Raw genomic sequence first — 22,772 nt, 5'->3', positions numbered from 1 at the left:
TCAATGTTAACCATACATTCAGATGTTAAAGAACTGAAGACATACTTGACAAATTGGCTGAAAAACCCAGAAAATTAGAAAATTTGTCTTGTAGCTTTAACTCCGAGAGAAAATAATATTTATTTTTTAAAACCTAGTTTTGCAAAATAGAAAAAAAGTGATGTAGTAATTTTAGTAGTATTTTTTGATGCGTTCTTTTTCTGCTGGGATTTCATAGAAAATGTAGTTAGTTTTTTTATGATTTGAGTGGGTGATTAAGATGTCGTAGAGGATGGTAGAGGTCATTTAAGAACTTCGACTTCGATTTCAGGTGTAATATTGGATTCGAGATTTAATCGGTTTTTTACAAATGTTTTTACGAGATACGGCATTTTTGCTAAGTAGGACAATATATATTATATTTTAACAGCTTGCGTACGAGTCCGCCATACCACAGGAACATAGATAAGGATACGGAAGCCATACTTTTACTAAAAGATTGACATCTCAAACTAGGTAGCAACTGTAACCTTTGATTTAACAAAAACACGTTTTTGGATCCTCATTTACTGGACTACTTAAATTAGTTGAAGATTAAGATAATTTCCAATCTTCCAATCAAATTTAATCTGAGTTTATGTAAACTGGGTTTTACCAACAAAAAATGTATTTATTGCTAATTGAAGTAAGTATCGACGCTAATATAAACAATTTGTTAGCTTCATATTGGTAAAAAATTGTACCAGTTATCATATTTGTTGTAAATTAAATTGATAAGTAGGGTACCTACTTTGAAATGATTACCTAAAATGAAAATGATGTTTAAATTTTTTAGTTGACACAAAACACATATACTAGTTAACTTTAATTAAGATTCAGCTTACATTTAACCATTATTAGGGATTCTGAAATCAACTTTCTAACTTAACCAAATTTGAGCAATAAGCAATATAATTGACAATTGATTAAATAAGCCTTTGGAAGACCTGTTACCTCTATATTTTTTTGGACCATACATAAGGATACGGAAGCCATACTTTTACTAAAAGATTGACATCCCAAACTAGGTAGCAACTGTAACCTTTGATTTAACCTAGTCTTGTAGATTGCCCTAAACAAATACATCTGCATTCAACGTGTTTCCGGGAGCTTTTTTCACCATCTTATTTTGCAATTATTTGTCTATTGCAGGTACTGGTCGAGTACGGTGGCCATCATCCAGCCATCCATCGACCTAGGGTTTATGTGCTTGCCGTACGTTTTCCAGGAGTTGGGCGTGTTTGTCGCCGTGCCGATGTGCGTTTTCTTGGGCTTACTTCTTTACTATTCATACGCTGTTATGGTAAGTGTCCCGTGACAGTGTAATTGTTCAGTTTTGCTTGTCGGTACGCTCATAGTTACCAATCCATGATAAAAATACTAGAAAACGTGACGCGTTGCCATAACGGTTGGTCGGAACTTGAATCTGAAACGTTTAATTAAATTAGCTTGTGGTGTAATCGAAAAAAAATAAGTAGAAGGGATTTTAATAAATTTATTATATATTTTTTACTCAGTGGTAGAGCGTAATTGTTGAAACATCTTTTAAAATTAAACTTGGTCAACCATTCAGACATTTAGCTTCGACGAGTAGCTGAGAGTATAATAATTTTAAAATGATGTGTTGATGTTGTGATATATTCGTAAAATTATGAATTTTTTTTTGCGTCTGGACCTACAATCATATCTTTTATGACGCTAAACCGATATCTTCATGTAGCAAATCTATAAATCAGAAATCGTACCTGAAAGTTACTTTACTGTGAGAAAATATAAAAAGTTATCTTTTCTCCTTCGAAAAATGAAAACCTGGAATAATTCTCGCTCCCGTATTCTATGTTGTAGCCGTGCTGGCTTTTTAATATTTGGAACTTTGGGGATAGAAACACGTTTTATCGTTTAGCATTAGAAATATTTGATAGTTTTAGAAATAAATAGCAACTAGGCGTTTTACTTTGGGCATAGACGTGTTGGCGAACATTATAATGCCTAAGCCCTGCAAAGTTTCCATCCAATTGTCTTTAGCTAATGTTGCGTCTCCGATGACAACGTCTAGCTTGCTGAACCCTGACGACATGACGAACACGGCTAAAGTGCCAACGAACGTTCCCAATAACAGCACAACTATAAATTCATTGAAAAAGTATATCATAGGAATGTATCAGTTGCTTGGTAATGCCATAAACGTACAACACAAAATCATGTAAACAATAACGGCGTCGAGTTCGCTGTTGGCAAGATACTAAAACAAAAACAATTCTTAATATACTTGAAGGGCACAGGTGATTAACGGTATAGACGCTTATGGCCTATAACATCATTATTCTAACCATTTGTTTCCTATTTAATAAGTAGCTTACAAACCAATTTAAACTATAATTACTCATTCCAAAACAAGGTAGTATCTGTAATAACAATTTATGGTTTACTGAATAAAAAATTTCAGCTAAATCTCAGAAAACTACTATTCAATTATTACTGTTATCTAATTCATTATATATGAACTGAGTCGTATTATATAGAGCTTCCTCTGTGCTTATATCCGGTCTAAAACCAAATTGACTTTTAGATAAAAATTTATTAATAGATTAACCTATAATTATTTACATTATGACGCTCCTCCCCTTAAGTTTGACCACTGACAACTTAAGAAAATCTGGAAAAACACTTATACATACACTAAGTGATTAACTATAAGTTCAACTATATTTTTTTAATAATTTGATCGTTAGGTACTCTACCATGGCCTGCCACCGTATTATCTTTAAAGCTATTTAACCGGATTAAAATTTTTTTTTTAAAAACCGGCAATCAAACGAAACATTTTTACATAATAAACTTACATCAAAACTATCATTAACCATTAAATTCCTAAAATTCTCAGCTAACTATTTTCCGATGTTAATAAAAAAATCATTAAAAATATTTGACGCCCTTTTCTAGTCTGCGTTTACATTGAATATGTTATCATTAATTATTATAGTTTTATATTATGGTTTCGAGCTTGTAATTTCATTAATTCGCTGCTATGGAATTATGAGAGACCCTTTTTTTTCATTAAAACTCCTTTTTGTTAGTTTAAAAATGTCAGTGTAGTTATTTTTGTACTTTTATGATGCAATGCTAACTTCGTGTTTGGATGTTATTTACATTTTAACGGTAGAGCCTGTTTATGACGCATAAAAGCAGGTCAGTACCGTCAATCTATCAAAAGTATCACTAATTATATTATGAAATTCATAAGAACACTCATCCACTTGGTTTGAAAAACACGTATATTAACCGAGGATGACCTATAAATACTAGAGTGGGCCGATACTAGATTCAAAATGGCAACGTCTCACGTTTTCTAGTGTTTTTATTATGGTTCTTAATGGTGTCGACAAGTAAAACTGACAAATTACACTGTCACGGGACACTTACCATAACAGCGTATGAATAGTGAAGAAGTAAGCCCAAGAGTACGCACATCAGCACGGCGACAAACACGACCAACTCCTGGAAAACGTGCGGCAAGCACATAAACCCTAGGTCGACGGATGACCGGATGATGGCCAACGTACTCGACCAGTACCTGCAATAGACAAATAATAGCAAAATAAGATGGTGAAAAAAGCTCCCGGAAACACGTTAAATGCAGATGTATTTGTTTAGGGCAATCGACAAGTCAGTGTTAAAGCAAATGTTACAGTTGCTACCTAGTTTGGGATGACAATCTTTTAGTAAAAGTATGGCTTTCGTATCCTTATCTATGGTCCAAAAAAATACGGAGGTAACAGGTTTTTCAGAGGCTTGTTTAATCAATTGTCAATTTTATTGCTTATTGCTCAAATTTGGTTAAGTTAGAAAGTTGATTTCAGAATCCCTAATAATGGTTAAATGTAAGCTGAATCTTAATTAAAGTTAACTAGTATATGTGTTTTGTGTCAACTAAAAAATTTAAACATCATTTTCATTTTAGGTAATCATTTCAAAGTAGGTACCCTACTTATCAATTTAATTTACAACAAATATGATACCAGGTACAATTTTTTACTTATATGAAGCTAACAAATTGTTTATATTAGCGTCGATACTTACTTCAATTAGCAATAAATAAATTATTTGTTGGTAAAACCAAGTTTACATAAACTCAGATTAAATTTGATTGAAAAATTGGAAATTATCTTAATCTTCGACTAATTTAAATAGTCCAGTAAATGAGGATCCAAAAACGTGTTGCTTCCAAAAATTACGTTTGAAACTCGACGGAAAGAACACTAATTAACTACAGTAAAGTCGTCAGCTTTTTGAAAGTCGAAAGTGACTGCCACCTTGAACTTAAACCTGAGATTAGTTAAACGGCATATTAATTGACGATGTTAATGACTCCAGTTATTGAGAATTTGTTCAAAAATTATAATTGACACAAAGAAGAGAACTTGAGCGAATTTCGTTGTTACAAATATTTTCCCTTAAATAAGCATATTATTATTATTTGTTATAATTCTGATAGTGACGTGACAAAAACATTTTCTATCCTAATGCCAAATCGAACACATTATGACACATTCGCCTCAGCTGATAGAATAAATACAAAGGAGACGAAAATCTACAGCTACAACTTGTGGTAGCCGTATATGGAGTACATTGCATTTAAAATTGGAGCGGAACACGTTACTTACAATTAATCTACATTAGTTCACATACGATTTACGATCACCCTCACGATGGCTTACTGATCAAACTAGATTCAATCTTAGTGTTAAAAGTTATACTATCCGAGTAATACGGAATTTTTAGTACGCCAACATACACTAGTAAATGTAATAGTTTAAACTGTACAATCGACATAAATAGTTACCGTAATAGTTTATATAGTAAACAACTATATAAACGATTTCGATAATGATTAATATACAGGATATTCAAAAAGTTTGGAAACCCTTAAATTTGCATAGCCAGACTTTTTTTAAATTTTGATTTTTGAATGTATTCTGGTTTTAAATTTACGCACTTTTTAAGCAAAATTAAAATGTATAGAACACAATTAGATTATGAACTCATTCACTGAACAACCAGTATAATATAGTTTTAAAAATTTTGGTCTGAATTAGTTACCATCAGACAATGTTTTATTAACAATAATTTTGCAAATATCCCATATAACCGTGGTCTATTTCATGAGACTAGAGCATGACTTCCATTCCTCACAGAGCGTGTTCTTAAGTATATTAGTCTTATAGCAAAGTGTTTCATTAACTACACTACTGTGAATTTTATTTGTATGAAATACGCTAGTATATTACAACAAACGATAAAGTGTGTAAAAAACATAAATCTAGTAAACATATTTTTTTACGTCATATTTACTTTAAATTCGTATCGATATGAAAAAACGTTGAAGTATGGTGTGTAAAACACACAACTGTTTTCATATTATTTGAGAAGTATTTCTCAAATACGATTTCTTATCTACAGATTAACTACATCAAGATATCAGTTTAATGATTAAAAGTTATTATTTTTAAACGAAAACCTTCTCAGTTTCGCACCGGTGCCAATAATTACTTATTGAAGACTATGTCTAATACAATAGGCTTTTATGTTTATTATTTTATGCAGATAAAAATAAAACATTTTTGTATTTTAAAATCAATTATTTTGTTGTTGTAAATGTTTTAGCAGATAAAATAAGTAATTCGTTTATTTTAATTTTTACATTACCTACTAAAGGTAATTAAAAATGTGGTAATTAATTTCTTCGCAGTTGAATATAAAAGGGAGCTTGTCTACAAAAGTAATTTTTTTTTCTAACAAATTTAATTTTAATTTTAAATATTTGCATAGATTTATTTAAATTTATTTATTACAGATAGACAAATCAAGCAGGTATCACTTCGTAATACCATTTAAAAACATATTGTTTGGGAAATTAGTGAACATTTACAAGGCCTATATTTTTGTAATCAACACGTTTTTTTATTAAATTGTACAGATTATGACTCGTATGGGTTTGTAGAACTGGGAATGAAGAGCTCGTAAAGCTGTAAATCTATTTATCAATCCTGCATCAAGTAAGTGTTATATCAAATTGCAATAGTTTAATTTATGTTATATGTATATATATATATATATATATATATATATATATATATATAAACGTGTTATTGCCTGTGGTAATTAAAGAAAATAACAGAAGTACTATACTACGGTCTATAGTATGTTTTACTATATTAATGATGTTTATAATATCTTAAACATAACCATAACCCCTACAATTAACTATGACTGTTTTGTCGTATATAATAGTTCGATGACACTTCTGACCAACAACTTTACCTAATGTTATGAATAAATTTGGGTATAGTGTTCTTCTATACAAACCTTTTAACCAACACATCCGGTTATAATCTCCGTTAAAATCTTCATCCTTTCCAACTTAAAAATTAAATAAAAAAGGTTTATTTGAAAAGTTTTTTTTTCACCTTTTTTTTTTACACATTTGATGTAAACATTTTCCAGTTTTCTAAAAAAAAAACTGAAAAATACTCAAATTCTGGTCAACACGACAAAACCAACATTTTTAATTAAAAACTCTAACTAAGATTTTTTAACATTTGAAACTGATTTAAAAAAAATGTTTGAAGATCGATGATACTATAAAAACGATAACAACGAATAGTTAAGAAAATATTTTATATGTAATGTATGTATATATATTATTAACACTTAAATAAGAATAGCAGTAAAAATAAAATCTTTATTCCTCTGCAACATTTTCACTTGCTTCAAAGTACTTTTGTTTTATTGTTTAATTAACACAGACAATAAAACGTTTATGTTTATATATAACTTTTTAAAGTTTTATTTAACACAATTTTCTATGACATAGATTATGGTATACAAGGTGTCCAGTCTACTTTATCTCCATTTATAAATGTTATTGCCTTAGAGTAACATAGCTGTACAATATAGATCACCTGTATATAGCATTAATCACGTGTGTTAATTATGTCTTACACACTGAATAAATGTAGTAACTAATAAGTTAAAAATAGGCAAATTTTTAAATGTACCTTTTTTATTTTTTAAGGACCAGGCCACAAAGATTTCGGATATTCTAACATGATGTGTTGGTTGAAAGGTGCTAACAGTTAGAAGACACTCTTAACCAACAATTTCAGTTAGTGTTAGAAAAACATTTGGGTTGTGATATACTTCTGTATACACCTTTCAATTGACATACAGGTTAGACTCTAACTGGTATAGACAAATGTACACACAGTCAATTGCATTGGGGATGATCAATTAGAAACATATCAGTAAAACGTATTCACTTGCTTCTTAGTTATTATAATTTAGACCATTTATCTTAGACATTAACTCATTAAAAGTTATACAGTACTATTGTTATTATATTTTAATAATTATTCCAAACCACATTTGTATCCAAACTATAAAATTCAATGTATTTTATAATTAACTGTTTTACTTTGATTATAAACGACTGCCATTACAATTTATAAAATAATGTTTTAATGATATTAACAGTTTATTCTATTGAATATTGTCAATTAATTGACAATGTAAAATTTACATTATTTTTAGTACACATAAATAGAATATTGTGCTTGTAAAACTAGAATAAAAGATAGAGAGTACGTATTTTTAATTTATGTATAAATATTTTTATTTTCAAAATGTAAGGAATTAATTATTTATTATGATTGTCAGGTAACTTGGCTATTTTTAATATAATATATAATTTCAGGGGGGGTTATAAAAAAAGAATAAATTTAATTAATATTATAAATTAACTTTATTTTAATAATTTTTTCGCATGAATATAATTTGTAATTATTTAACTCAGCCCTGGCAAACTAAATCTCGGGCAACGCCGGGTCGGGACAGCTTGTATTAAATATTATCTTATATTAATTAAACAAATTGATTAATATTATATTATAATAATAATGATTATAATTAAACACATAAAATTATTCCTAACAAATGCATAATTTTATTTATGTATTAAATAAAGAGTAAAATTAAAAGTTTAATAATATAATTTATTAAGTAATATGTGCTAACTACTATTATCAACGCTTATAAAATTAAAATATTAACTACTTATATAAAACAGCGTGATCCATTTGATGTAAGACAATCGTTTTCTAGGAAACAATGAATATTTTGAAAACAATTTCTTTCCTTTTCTTTTAGACAGATTTTTTTCAATACTTAAAACAGTCTACCTTCATCCCTTATTAATAAAAGATTTATGGATTTAGTTTTTTTTAATTCCATAATATGTGAACAAATTGAAAAAAAGGGTAGCGTTAGAGTTTTTATAATTTGTCAATCAATTCGTTTGCATTACTTTGCAAAGATTAAAAATATGCTCAAAGTAACGGGTTGGCTGAAAAGGCTGTTTATATTGCAAAACAAGTTTTAAGAAAATGCTTAAGAGATCAAAAACGAAACAGAAATAGCTCTTCTGAAGTACAGGTGCACACCGGTGGGGAATCTAGGAGTGGCACCTAGTGAGTTACTGATGAGTACGCTGTTACGGACTAAAATGCCTACGGCAGATATTAATTTGAGACCCAAAGATCAGAATATTAGAGACAGACAAATAAAAGCACAAGAGGGTTACAAAGATTGGTATGATAAACGGGCAAACAGGAAAGAAATGGAACTAATAAAAGGACAAGCAGTCATGTATATTATTTAAGACCTAGTAGGAATGAATTTGTACAAAAAAGCTGTAATATGCCGTATATTGGGATGATTCATTTAACTGTTATGGAGGGAACTTGTGAAACACAAAATGCAGAGAATGGGAGGCACCAGGAAGTAAGAGAGGAAGTTAATCAAAAAGAGAATAGTGAGGACCAAATTCATACAAAAAGTGGTAGGTGTGTAAGACCAGCTAAGATATAGCTTATTGTGATGTTGTCCTAATTATTATGTTTTTCATAATTGTATTATTTATTCATAATTATTATAGTTACTTAATAGTTAGGTATATAGTTAGTTGCATTTTATAAGGTATTATTTTGTTTTCAAATCTTTAATTCAATTTATTTAATGTTAATAACAACAATGGTCAAGGTGAAAGATGTTGTATAAGTAAATAATATTATCATTGTATTATTATTATTGTCATTACTGTCAATAAATCCCATTTGTTAACCAGCACCTGTCGAGTATACTTAATACAACAGTTGTTATTTGTTACTATTGAATGTTGAAACTTATGTTCATTTAAAAATGTTAGTACCTAATTGTTTTCCCTTTCTATAAAATAATAAATAACTCATACCTTTATATTCTATTTTAATCATTTGTTCTGTTTAATAATACTATTGATTTGTAACACAACCTTGAAACTTAGGACCAAAACAACAGATTTTGACCAGACCAAAATCTTATCAATTATCCGTAAAAAAGTTTGAGTGGTCAAAAAGCCAACCCTATTAAAAACATTTGAGAAAACTAGATCAAGTAGTGACCAAGAATGCTAAAATATTTGCTACGTGAGAATTATTATTTAATGAACTAGTAACAATTTTATCATTTTCAGTGCTTCACTTAACGTTTGGAAGATAGTAGTCGCTTAAGACTAAACATTTAACATTGATTATTATGCATCAAATTATCTGTACATTAACATACAAGTTATATACATCTAAATCAAGATGCGACAAAAAAAACCAACAATAATTATTAGCGACCCTGACCTAAAATATTTTTTAATAAACAATTGTCTAACTGAATCCCACTTATCAATTAAATTCCCATGAAAGAGAATTAGATCTTGACTGCAATTGTAATACCACCTCCTCGAATGTCCATATCATTGACATCACATCTAACGCAACAGAAAAAACATGAGCTTACTAAAAAAAAGATACCATGTAGCAGTGGACGGACAATCAGACTACGGCTTTGAATATTATTAAGGATAAACTTATGAAAGCCTCTGTGCTAGCTTCTTTTGATCCTAAGAAAAGTGTCACTATACAGACTAACAGCTCACAGTTCGGTAAAGGGTGCTATTTGCTTTAAAACAATTAACCCCTAGCATATGCTTTACACTCTTCATCACCTAATGACATACAATTAGTGCCAATCGAGAAAGAAGTTAGCCAGTAACTTAAACATTCAGTATTTACCAAGTTCAAGAATGTTTATTTCAGACTAAATTAGCGAGTTAAAGAAAAGCATGTAAAATACAAAACAATTTTATTTTTTGCTTTGTTTAGAAATGTATGTTGAAAAATGCGATGACAGCTGTTATTTAAGGCTAAGTATCAATGAAAAAACTTTAAAGAGAAACTTAAATTCTATGCTATAAATTGTTCTTGACATAGCTCCTCTTGGGGCTAAACACTACTAGATAACGTATGATTACTTTTCACATTATTTAGAAAAAGTTAAAATCTAAGATAAGTCAGCAGCAATAGTGATCTCAGCACCAGAGTTTAGATTTGGTATTCATAATTATTGTACATAGGATAATATTTCTTTCAACAGTCTAGCATTTAAGCAATTTTCAGTTGGTTAGAGATTTAAAAGTATAACCACTGGCCCCCTTTTTGATAAGACAAGTATAATACCTCTATGTGTAAGTGTTGAATTTATCATGTTGTTAAATATTTGTTTTTGAAGTGAAACTTCTTTAACAATGTACCAAAAAAGAAAGATACAATGGAGATAGTAGCATTCCCTGTGCAATACCCAGCTTTTGGGCTCCCACCTAGTGGTCCACCTGTGGCGTTGGCATCCACGATTTTTATTGCTGACTATTTTTGTTTATTATATAAACACATTGTTTATTTTTAAATCTGTAATCGTATACACTATACGTTTTGTAAAATAATAATAATATTATATACTATTATATAGGCACTATAAATAATATTTTTAATTTTAAACCTGACAGTTCAATAGCAAAAAAAAAAAATGTAAATAACATTAGCCTCTTCACTCTGTCAAACTGTCCTTTGTATTATTATCTATATATCGTCTGTTCGTAAAACAAGATTGTTCTCCATACAATTATTGATGTACTCAGACTTTTATTTGTTTTTTTAGCATCATTACCAACGTGCTATAATAATATTATTAGTCTTCTAAGAATTAAGCTAAATAAATATGAATAGATCACATCCATTTATTTAGTCATGTGAGAGCCCCTAAGCTGTCTGGATGTGTTTAATCTTTACTCACTTTTTTTCATCCAAATAACAATGCAGTACGTAATATTATTCTTAAAAATACTTATTATATATACTACAAAGTATACTTCATCAATTATACTATCATATCGACTACCAAATCAAGCACAACAATTGATACAATCTTATATGATATCTTAAAAATTAACCCAATAGACTTATTGTAATAGATTTATGTATCGATATCAGATTGGCACAAATTAAATGTTAGCTATGATGATCAAAGCGTTTTCGAGACAATTAACAGATGCTTAAAAGAACAAAAGATAAAGAGAATAGTAAAATGTGTAATAAAAATGAATTATTTAGATTATGAAAATACTGGTAATGAAAAACTGGTAAAAATCGGGCAACAAAGTATTTATAGATGATTTTCCAATACTTACCGAGTTTTTCCAATCGTCAACAAATACTTTACCGTGTTATAAAATCGCTATTCGAACAACAAAATTAATTTAAACCTGAAGCATTTTATCGGCTTGTATATTAATTAAAGAAAACAATAATCACTGGTGCACTCATGAAACACCAAAGCACAACCAAAATACGATAGGTAACAGTATGTTAAGATAATAATTTTACAAAACACAATACATTATAATGAAATTCGATTGTTCTGGCAGATTGATACTCCCACTTTCCGATCGGCGAAATCACATTGATTTACATAATTTATTATTTAACAAGGTATTTAGTAGTTTTTGTTATATTATGGAAACAATTGGCCATTATTATCCGCACACGTTTGAAATATGTAACGTTTTGATTATCTATCGTTTCCAGCGTTATCGTTGGGCGACGTCGCATTCGTTTGGCGAATGGTAAACTCATTTGTGTTATCACTTTTTACAAAATGGCCGCCACCGGTTTCACCCATAGGAAATACACGGCCGCCCGAGAACGGCGGTAACCATTTTGAGGCTACCACAAGTTACAAGCTTACCAATGTGTTTAGTCGTGAATGCGTTTGAGGTAGACGCTGTCAAATCAATATGACGTTTCCTTAAGAGGGCGTCGCTCCGGTGATTTTCAGTGGTAAAAACATGTTTAAGCAGACTGAAAATAACTCGTTTAATTTTGGTTTTAGAGTAAAAGCACCCATTATAAAATTTAAAGAGAACAATATTTCGGAGTGCAAGACGGTGCGTTTTTAAAAAAAAAAAATTGTTTCTTGAAAAGTTACAGTCATTTAAAAATGTTAAAAAAGTCGTTATTTCTAAACTATGTATTAAGCATTATACTTAAAATAATGAAAAAAAACGCACCGTCTTGCCCTCCGGAATGTTGTTCTCTTTCAATTTTATAATGGGTGCTTTTACTCTAAAACCGAAATGAAGTGAGTTTTTTCAGTCTGCTTAAACATGTAGAGATGAAAAAACAATTTTAAATCGTTTTCAAGGATACTGTGATAGTCCAAAAAATAAATTAACTACCAAAATAGAGTCATAGTTATTGAACTAATAATTACACATCGCAGTTACGCCCTCCTAATAGGTGTTATAATTTCCAAGTTTTATAATAACGTTTACAAAACACACGTTAGGCCAGAAATTTTAATGTTCTAGGCAATTTTTACCGCCCAAACGTTGTTAGAACATTGTCGAAATATTAAAATAATTATCAATATTTTAAAAATAATACCTAATATTACAACAACATATTTCATTAGTCATTCATCATTATTATGTTATTGGGGAACATCAAATAACTGGTCGAAAAACTATTTAGGTTCTGACGACGTTATGGAAATGTTTTATTTTGCTACTGCCTTTTTTTTAGTAATTTTAATTAGAATACATATTGAAAATTGTAGACACATTCGAAGTATGATTAGGTAATATATTTCGTTGTGTTAATTTGGAATAACCCGAGTTTAATATGCAGTTAAAAAATTTAATTTTTAAAAACATTTTGTTTTATTTTTAAAATACGTATTTTGTGGGTAAATGATAATAAATTTATGTATATGTTTTTGTACAATTTTGCAAATATTTAGAATGTTAGGCTTTATGTTAAAATTACCAACAAAAGGTCATAATTATTGTACAGCTTTTTCCATGTTGTAAAATTGAGGCATACAGACTTAATTAAGATAGGACAGAAAAAATTTCAAATTTTTTAAAAAGACTCATAATTATAATTATCAATATCATTATTATATTTTATATCGAACTGTTATTATATTATTATATTATAATATGTATTATTATTATTGTATACGAGATAATATTTTATTACATATTTTCCATATATTAAATCTTAATTTTACAAGAGTAAAATGTAATAATATAAACCAACTACCTACTATAATTAGTAAAAGTTCACACACAAAATATTAAATTAAAATAGTCATAAACACATCTATCATACTAATTATTTTAAAGATCTTAGCATTTTACACGGCATTTGAAATTTGTTCTGCGCAAGACTGATCACTCGATACCTAAAAACAATAATAATAATGAAGATATTAGAACTTAAATATTTACACAGTTCCGTTATGAATAGTTTTGTTTTTTTTTTCAATGTTAAAAATATGTATTACCAATCAATGTTTTCTGATCGTATACATGTAAGCGCTATGGTTGAACTTCATGTTCTTTTATAATGACCGCAAATCATACAACATTGCCAAGACCATAAGCTATCCACTAATATTAATTATCAGTAAGTGATAAGTATTAATTAAGTATTATTAAGTTAGAAAAAAATGTAAAAAATGGGGTTTTTAATTTATTTCTTAAGAACGGAAAATTTATCGAATATATTTAAAAAACGTTTAATAAAAAAAATTATTATTAAAGGGAAACAAGTTATGGAGATAAGTTATCATAATATTTGGCGATTAACTGTCCCGTAATAGAAATAAAAATGTAAAAAAAAACTTCAATGAAGTATATACTAATTGTCAAAAGCAAAACATCAAATATTTCACCCAGCACACCTTAATGAATTAGTTTTACAATTTGAATATGCTTAAAAGTTAAGTAAACTTGTTGCAGTAAATTTGTGAAATCATGAAAACAACAAACACTTCTGAAATTTTCCTAATTGTAAATCTATAGTTAAATTGTTCGAGTACAATTTTAAGATCATGAACACAACACACAAACTAGGGACATCTAAATTGTAAATGAATAGTAAAAAGCAAACTATGCACTATAACCATTTGAAGTACATAGAGTTATTAAACAGAAAATTGATCCCTGGCCTTGTAAGGCGTTAGCACAATTCTCTCGTTGGACCTTGGTTTACCTACCAATGGAAAATTCACTCCATTCCCCAAGCTGAAACAAAATAAATCATAAAACAGACAACATAGTTGGGACATTACAAAAAAAAAATTCACACAAAACAAGTGGTTTGCAGTAAACGACTTTCCCTAATTTTCAGACAGTTTTTGTCAAATTTAAATAAATTAATAAATCATTGTTATTCGCAAATAAAATAATTATCTTAGATATTTATAAACTATGAATTAATGAATGATAATGGTGGTAGCCCTTAACAGCCTATGTCGCTTACGACAAATAACCTTTTACTTGTAGAATGTTTTTTAATTTTTTTTTTACCTATAGCTTATCCTTCTTCAATCGATAGTAGCCTACTCAAATAAGAAAGCTACAAAATTTCAGATACCTAACTAAGCTGTAAGCACTTCTTCACTATTTTTTTTTGCATTTGATTAACATTGGACATTTTTTATTAAACTAATCAAACTTTAGCTGAAATATGACACTCTAAAATACTTCTTTTAATACTTCGTGATAACTTTTTTTTAATCTAATCAGTTTGATAGGGTTCAATAGGCTGTAACCTGATAAGAAAAATGTTCATTGTGAAATAAAAATGTTTTTTTTAGCCGCAGTCTAGTTGATATATTTTGTTTCTTTAATAACTTTGACAAACATACATATTTAGTTTTTTTTTATATAATACTATTGTATATTATGATAAATAAAATATTTTGTTTTTATAGTTGTACTCAGAATTGTAAGAAATAATTTTTTTTAAAAACTCAAGTATAGATAAGAATAAATACTGATAAGAATTTTTAATTGTATTTGAAATGTGCATCTAAGTACTAAAAGGTTATAATATTTAACCACAATTACAGAATTTATTCAAAAGTTCCTCTTTAAGTATTTAGAAAAACTAGTTTTTTAAGAAAATCGTTACATTCATTAAAGTATTAAATTATTAATAGTGATATTCAATAGATAAAGTTTTGAATTATTTTTTAATAACTTAACGGTACACGCTTAAAACTTTATAATAATAATTCTTAAATAAAGCATTTGTGCTAGTAATATTTTTAATTTCCTATTAAAAAATTATTTACAAATATTAAACATACTGTTACAGTAATAGTTATTTCAAAATATTTTTTTTCCCTTTGGGTAGCAGTTGCTGCTTGGTGCAAAAAGATTTGGATAACTAAATATTGTACAAATATTTATCTAAATATAATAAAAGTAGTGACACCAATGAAAAAATTATTAGATCCTATTTTTTACCGTAGGCAAATATATTAGTTTTAAGAAAATATCAAATGTATTTAATACTTCAATATAATTCTAAATTAAATACTTGCTTATATATATTATATTTTTTAAAAAATTATTATGTAAGTATTCAAATAAATAAAAATTAATTCAATTAAACACCTTACAATACATAGAAATCCGTTCTGTTGTTACCAGAATAAATTCATATACCTAAATAATGCTTATATATTTTAAATAAATAATTTAAACATTTTTTTTTGCAATACAACCTTAAATATTTTTTTTTTAAATGAATTTTGTCTGATTTTGTTTTAAAAAAATAGTACATTATGCATTTAGGTAAATTTAAATAGCTGAATGATTAAATAACTGATATCTCACCTTGTTTCTGTAGGAAAAGGCCAACATTTCTTTTTTTGACCAAACACTTCTTGTATGTTTTTGGAACAACCCAAATTGAATCCATTTTTATTGTTATGTTCAGTGAATATCGGTGGGCGGACAGCTTCTGGGAACCGTACAAGCAATAAACAACAATTAATAATAATAATTAATAAAAAAAATTATATTGATTTACCAACGGTGGTACAATTTTTAGACATCAAGTAAACGTGATAAGTGAACAGTGAGAATAGGCTGATAGCAAAAATTAATGCGAAGAAAAATAAAAATACTATATGAAGTGCATACGGGTGTACTTTTAATTCCTGAAAAATAATTAACACGCAAATTGTTTATAGAATTTTAACACGGGCGTAGAAATACTACGTTAGAATATTAGTGTTCTCTCACCATGTCGGATGAAGCCTCCCAATATCTAAATACATAAACCATTGTAGTGTATGCAATTAAAAGGCACATGGCAGTTCCGTACACCAGGAGTAATATGAAATATTTGTAGTTTGAAAATGATACGCAATTGTTAATCCACGGGCAGTGATGATCCATTTTTAATACGCACTTATCACACACAGTACAATGGTGGGCGCGATCAGGCTTGACTATTTTACATCTATCGCAGTATCTGATTTCTGAAAAGTAATTTTCTACATTATTTTCGTTCAATGTACAAACATTATGACAATTACCTTCCATAGTTGTGAATGTCGCAATTGGCAGATCGTACGAAATTTCACGCAAGATAGTGTTTTGTTTGGCAAAATCAAATGGACGCCTATTAAACTCTTCAAAAACATCATCCGGGAGTTTGAACTATTAATATGATAGATATATTAATTAAACATAAATTTAAATAGTGACAGACAGTGGAACAAACATTTTCAGGTGCACCGTAACATTTCGCGGTTACTGCTTTGTAGTAAGACCAAAGAAAAAGCACAAGTATAATATGGTACAACACCAGGGACGGCACTCTAAGTTCCAGGGAAATGATGTCATCTAAAAATAAATCAAATGTTAAAATTGGCGACAAACATACAATTTACCAGATATAAATATTTCAAATGCTTACCGAGGCACATATAATAAACGAATGTTAAATATGACCATGCCAGTAAAAATATTATGAGCATCACAGGAATATTTTTGGCCACTGGACCACAGCAAGAGCATTTTTGTGGTTCAGGATTGTACATCGTTGATGATTCCATTTAGCTGTTAAAACCATTTATTCATTATTTTCCATTGTGTAACAATTTTAGAATCAATTTAACCCGTCGTAGGTATTGCTATGATTTGTAACATGATTACTATCGTTTTAGTGTCATCCTAACATAGTTTTTTTTTTGTTCCTGTAAGTGTTTTAATGAATTTAAAGTAGCGCAATAAAGGTAAAAGTGTTTATCTAGTTATATCCTACAAAAGTTAGATTACTTTTAGTCTTTTTCATTAAAACTTTCTACTAAAAAAATTTTAATACATTTTTGTCAGTAAAAACAAATATATTTTATAAAAATTAAACAAACTATAGTACTTATATTATATTATTATTATTTCTTATAACTGTTAAAATAAAGTTTTATATAACAAAAATTGACACTTGTTAGCAGCATTTTTTGTCCATTTTATAAAAAAATATAAAAAATGTATGTTTTATATATATTTATACGTACAACACAGTTAGTTTCGTACAAGCGCGACGTTAACATTGTAACAATCATATTTCACCTGACCGTTACTCCTCGTCCCAAACCTGCTGACACAACACCCCCGACTATAGGTAGGGGAACGGTCGCACACACAGGACAATGCACGTCACATATCATCTAATTAGGCAGTTGATTTTACCATCACGGACCGCCAATATCCTTGACCTTACGCTCTATATTTTTGCCGTTTACTACAAGCCCCCCATCCAACTATCTTTTGTGTGCGTCCGTTTTAACTCCGCTTTGACCAACCATTTCATCGTCCAACCCAGGTCAGAGTGTATATATATATATATATATATATATATATATATTGTATAATTTTGTATTTTATTTAGCAACCCTAATTTAGAATAAAACATCTTGTAGCCTGCAGCTGAGAGTTAGATTACTTAATAGCGTGACCGCCCGTTCTAGCTCCTCGGGCGATATATTAAGTTAATAAGGGAGACTTAAAGGCCAATTAGACGTAGACAGCGGCCTAGCCAACCGTTTTCCCGTGGAAATCCGTCTCTTTTAGCCTTATCGACAGCCACTTTGCCTAGTCTAGCCAGCTAGACAAGTAGGTCCCTTACAACATGATGCGGTACTGCAGACTTTGACCGGTCATTATACCCACAAATAGATGTTAACATTTTTATTTTTTTGTTATTTTTATTTAATATTATATTGAAAATAAGTAAATATAGTTTTAAAACAATCTATTATTATATGAACTTAATCTATTATTAAGTGGTTCCTAGTATAAGTTTAATGTTAGCAAAACGCTAACTCCGATACCAACAACGGTTAAGACTGTATATTTTAGTAAATCGATAAGAACAAATTATTGAACACGGGCAAAATATATTAGTGGACCAGTAATTGAGGACTGATAATTAAAAGGCTTAGGTATATAACATTTTTGTAATTGTTCAGTAAGGCATTTTTAAAATTACACATCATATTATACTTTTTTTTTTAAAAAATTCGTTATTTTCTATTTTATCGTTGACAAAAAAGTAATAGCTAAAAAAAATATGATACAAAGGAAATTATTTTTATTGTACCATCGGCACCATATATTATTAATATAACATATTTTGTGTAGCTACCTAGCTAATTAAAGTTGGTACACCGTTGTTGGATCTAAAGATATGTAATTAAAAATAAATATATCTTAGTAAGAAAAAAAAACTGAACATAGAATCTTTTCTTTTTTAGCCTGCGAAATATTGCAATGTTATATTATAATATATAATACCTATAGGTTGCGATTAATTTGGGCATGATCAAAACACAAAAAATAACACTAATGTTTATTTCGTTCTACTCACCGATTAGAAAAGCGGGTTATCCGTTCTGTTGTAGTAATAACGACGACCGTGGCTTTTTTCACTGCTGTCAATACTTCCCCGAGCCGACGTTGACACAAACGACTTAACGCGATAGGGTAGCAACAAGCAATGGCAATGGCGCAGTAATAAGTAATGGCAGTGGCACGGTAGTAACAACGGATGGGTTATCAATCAATAAAACAGTTGTACCAAAAGTCGCGGCGTAACATATCCTGCGTAAACCGTAACTGATGAAATACGAATTTGAACAAAATATGTGAAGTTTTATTTTCGCACAGTAGGTAAGGCTTTAGATCATTTGCATTGTATTGTTTGTACTTAATTGTTGGTAAACGTTCTAAGGGATACGCATAGTTACAAATCTAAGGGTAGCCTAAACTGGTCGCCGTAAACCCTAGAAGAGTCTTGACTTTTGCAATTGTATTGCCGTAAAACTAAAGAAAGTTAACAGCGACAACCCGACAGATTTCTATTTACCTTCTAAATAGTACAGGAGGTATTGAGGGCTGTGATTCGATTTACTTTACTATAGGTTTTTTTTAACGCGTAGGTATGATGATAATTGTTTTAAAGAGCTACCATAATTATTAGCGTCGCTGGTACGGTTTTTTTGTGTTTGTTCTCTTTGTTGAACCGACACAGTTGGTAGCACTGGAGTGAGGTCAATCTAACACGGGATCCTGTAAAGTAGGTCAACCTTAACTCATCTCTCGTCAATCGTCATGGCAACGTATCCGCAATGCGGCAAAAACGTTCACAGAGTTCACCGCTTTAGCTCTGAGCGCTAAACGAATACATAGCTATAGGTAAGCCATATATAACTGTATAGTTAATCAATAGCTAAGGGGATTGAGAGCGGACGGCCGACGGTTTGCAAGGTGAGGTGCGGGTGTAATGCGCGCAGATAAAATAACCCTGCGCGCTTACTCTACCGCACTCCACCCTGTCTTAAGTTTTTCCCTTTAAGCGGGCGTCGCACCGGTGATTTCCAGTGGTAAAAACATGTTTACGCCACCTGAAAATAACTCGCTTCATTTTGGTTTTAGAGTAAAAGCACCCATTATAATATTAAAAGAGAACAATATTCCTGAGGGCAAAACGGTGCGGTTATTAAAAAAAAAATTCATTTTTTGAAAAGTTACAGTCATTTAAAAATGTTAAAATAGTCGTTATTTCTAAACTACGTATTGAGAATTAAACTTGGAATAATGAAAAAAAACGCATGTAATATTGAAATAAGAAAAAAAATTCGCAGTGCTTAAACATAGAGATGAAAAAACTTTTTTAAATCGCTTTCAAGGATGCTGTGGTAGGCCAAAAAATTAATTAAATACCAAAATAGAGTCCTAGTTATTGAACTAATAGATACACATCACAGTTTAACCTTTAAATTAAGATTCTGTGTAAAATTGCCTATACTTTACTCCTTAAAAATGGGCGTTGCGACGCCCTCTTAATAACTTTAAAATTGTGTTGTCAGGCTTATAATTACGCCTAGTTAAAATTCAGTCAGTGACTTTAAATATTTGTAATTAATTAATTAAACGCACAATGCGTTTTACTAAGACCATGGTTGTTTTAAAGCAAAAATACCTATTTTATAATCGAATGATAACAACATTTTGAAGACAATGTTATGTATATCCGATTTTGAAAATAACAACGTGGAAAAATGTTATCTATTTTAAAAAAGTAAACAAATGTATTTTTAAATAATAAATATCTAGCAAAACATTAGATTTATTAAAAAAGAATGTACCATTTTGATTTTGTTATAGGTATTTTTGCTCTAAAATTAAAGTGGAGCGAGTAAACGCTCAATTTTGCAGACTCGTATCAATTCTTATCTTTTTAATAGTATCATTCGCCTAAATTATTTATAAATTGCGTTATATTTATTCTGTAACGAAGAACCATAGACTTAATATCTAAATGTATTATAAATTATTTATAGTAATAACATTTGATTTTGTAATAGGTATTATTATCTATTATTATTTTGCAATATGATCTATGATTCTAACACATTTTGTTTTTTTTTCATACTAGCTTATCGCTTAGTTTATAAGGTATAATAATGCGTTTTAAAGTAAAATCAGCGCCGGCGCTAAGAAATATGCAAGGGGGGTGTCAAAATGAAGATGCCGACTTTGTAATTGCTGACTAAAATATTTAGGTACTTTCGTAAATATATTATTATATTTTACATCACAAGTCACAACTTTTTTACTAAAATTAATGGGAATTATTAATTGTTGAAAAAAAAACAATAAAAGTAATTAATATTGTTTGGTTATTATTTTTTAAACTTTATTAATTATTACAAACAAACTTAGATAGTACAAGTAAAAAAACCAACAAAAGTTAAACATTAATACTGCGTTTTTTTAATGCGGACTATTTCTTTAATATTTCTTCTAAATCAATTATATCGATCTCGAGTTTAAATGAGTGGAGTTTAAAATGTGAGGTCGTCTAGTCTATTCGCCGTCATAGTTGTACGCAGGTGATTTTTTATTATTTTTAAAAGAAAACGAAGAAGAAGAAAAATGATAACGATGTGATATTGTTATAAATTGTGATAATTGTTTTGTTTTTTAAAACGTTTTTCGGAGCATAGAAATTTTATCTTATGAGGGATTTATACTTATAGAGGGATAGAATGTTTGCTTACAATAGACCAATAGGACCCACGGCCGAACATCGTTTGATATATACACCACAGTTATTATAAGCAAACAATAATAATACTCCTGCTAAAATCGGGGATAACCCAAAATGCATTGTTTTTTTTTATACTAAAAACAAAAATTATATTTTCGTATGGTCGTCCGTATGCCGACTATTCACTATTCAGTCGCCAGATTGCGATACAAAATATGTACCTACCTACTTTTATAAAATAAAAATAATAAATATGCTATTTGTATAATTGTATGAGGGTCATAATATTTACCGACTTTTTGTTCAATCTAAATGTGCCGACTGTGTATACTTGAGTTTTCCGAGTGGGGGGTGTCAAACCCCCCCACACCCTCCCCTAATTCCGGCCCTGAGTAAAATATTCTATGGTTTTTTGTTCATTATTATTTTTTTTATGATCCATAGTTGTTCAAAAATTGTTTACGATTTCCGAGGAGCTTGTTATTATAATTGGGTCACTGCAGATCACAGATGTTCTTTTAGTATTTATTTTCAGATTTTAGTCCTGTACTACGCATAACAAATTGAAATAAAGAAAAATAAGAAATAAAGAACTCCTTCTAGGAGTTTTAATAAACAATAGTAATAATAATACCCAACAAAAACCTAACCATGAAAAAGGGCCAAGTTTCAGAAATTTTATCATAATATTATATAATATGTTTTATAAAATGTTACGCACCAAACCATAATCTGCACGCTTAGTATATAACATGTAATATTACAAAAATGTAATAACATTATTTATCCACACTGAGACGAGGTGCAAAAAGTACATATTATGTTTACAATACTAGCGAATATGCGTCATAGCGACTTATTTGTTCATGTTATAAATAAACATTTGGATTCTTTCAATTTGAGTTTAATATT

At 29.3% G+C, this 22,772-nt stretch overlaps 2 protein-coding genes across 4 annotated transcripts in view; both read right to left on the bottom strand.

Moving 5' to 3' along the window:
- Positions 1-11,925, bottom strand: part of LOC126839618 (uncharacterized) — a 45,189-nt gene extending 33,264 nt beyond the window's left edge. The window contains exon 1 of the mRNA XM_050575014.1: positions 11,630-11,925. The gene's annotated coding sequence lies outside the window, so the exon portion shown is untranslated. The remainder of the gene's footprint in view (positions 1-11,629) is intronic.
- A 1,617-nt stretch (positions 11,926-13,542) lies between these two features.
- LOC126839616 (palmitoyltransferase ZDHHC20-A-like) lies at positions 13,543-19,288 on the bottom strand. 3 transcript variants are annotated; one of them, XM_050575009.1, is made up of 9 exons: positions 19,176-19,288; positions 17,223-17,365; positions 17,028-17,149; positions 16,840-16,963; positions 16,544-16,782; positions 16,329-16,458; positions 16,133-16,259; positions 14,503-14,530; positions 13,543-13,686 (listed from the first exon to the last, which is right to left on the bottom strand). In XM_050575009.1, exons 2-9 carry the CDS (start codon positions 17,359-17,361, stop codon positions 13,639-13,641), a joined length of 957 nt encoding a protein of 318 aa, XP_050430966.1. In that variant the 5' UTR covers positions 17,362-17,365; positions 19,176-19,288; the 3' UTR covers positions 13,543-13,638. The 3 variants fall into 3 exon arrangements, 1 of the variants encoding a protein (XP_050430966.1); XR_007685925.1 differs by having other exon boundaries at positions 13,566-13,686; positions 13,789-14,530; XR_007685926.1 differs by having other exon boundaries at positions 13,566-13,686; positions 13,789-14,530; positions 16,133-16,256.
- Between the last annotated feature and the right edge of the window lie 3,484 nt (positions 19,289-22,772).

The sequence above is a fragment of the Adelges cooleyi genome, unplaced genomic scaffold (genome assembly GCF_023614345.1).
Source record: "Adelges cooleyi isolate 19-005CV unplaced genomic scaffold, UGA_ACOO_1.1 ACOO_flye_CR_arks_rails_tigmint_CR_PRNA_307, whole genome shotgun sequence".
Taxonomy (NCBI): domain Eukaryota; kingdom Metazoa; phylum Arthropoda; class Insecta; order Hemiptera; family Adelgidae; genus Adelges; species Adelges cooleyi.
The sequence above is the reverse complement of the archived record's forward strand: the minus strand, read 5'-3'. Positions and strand labels throughout refer to the sequence as shown.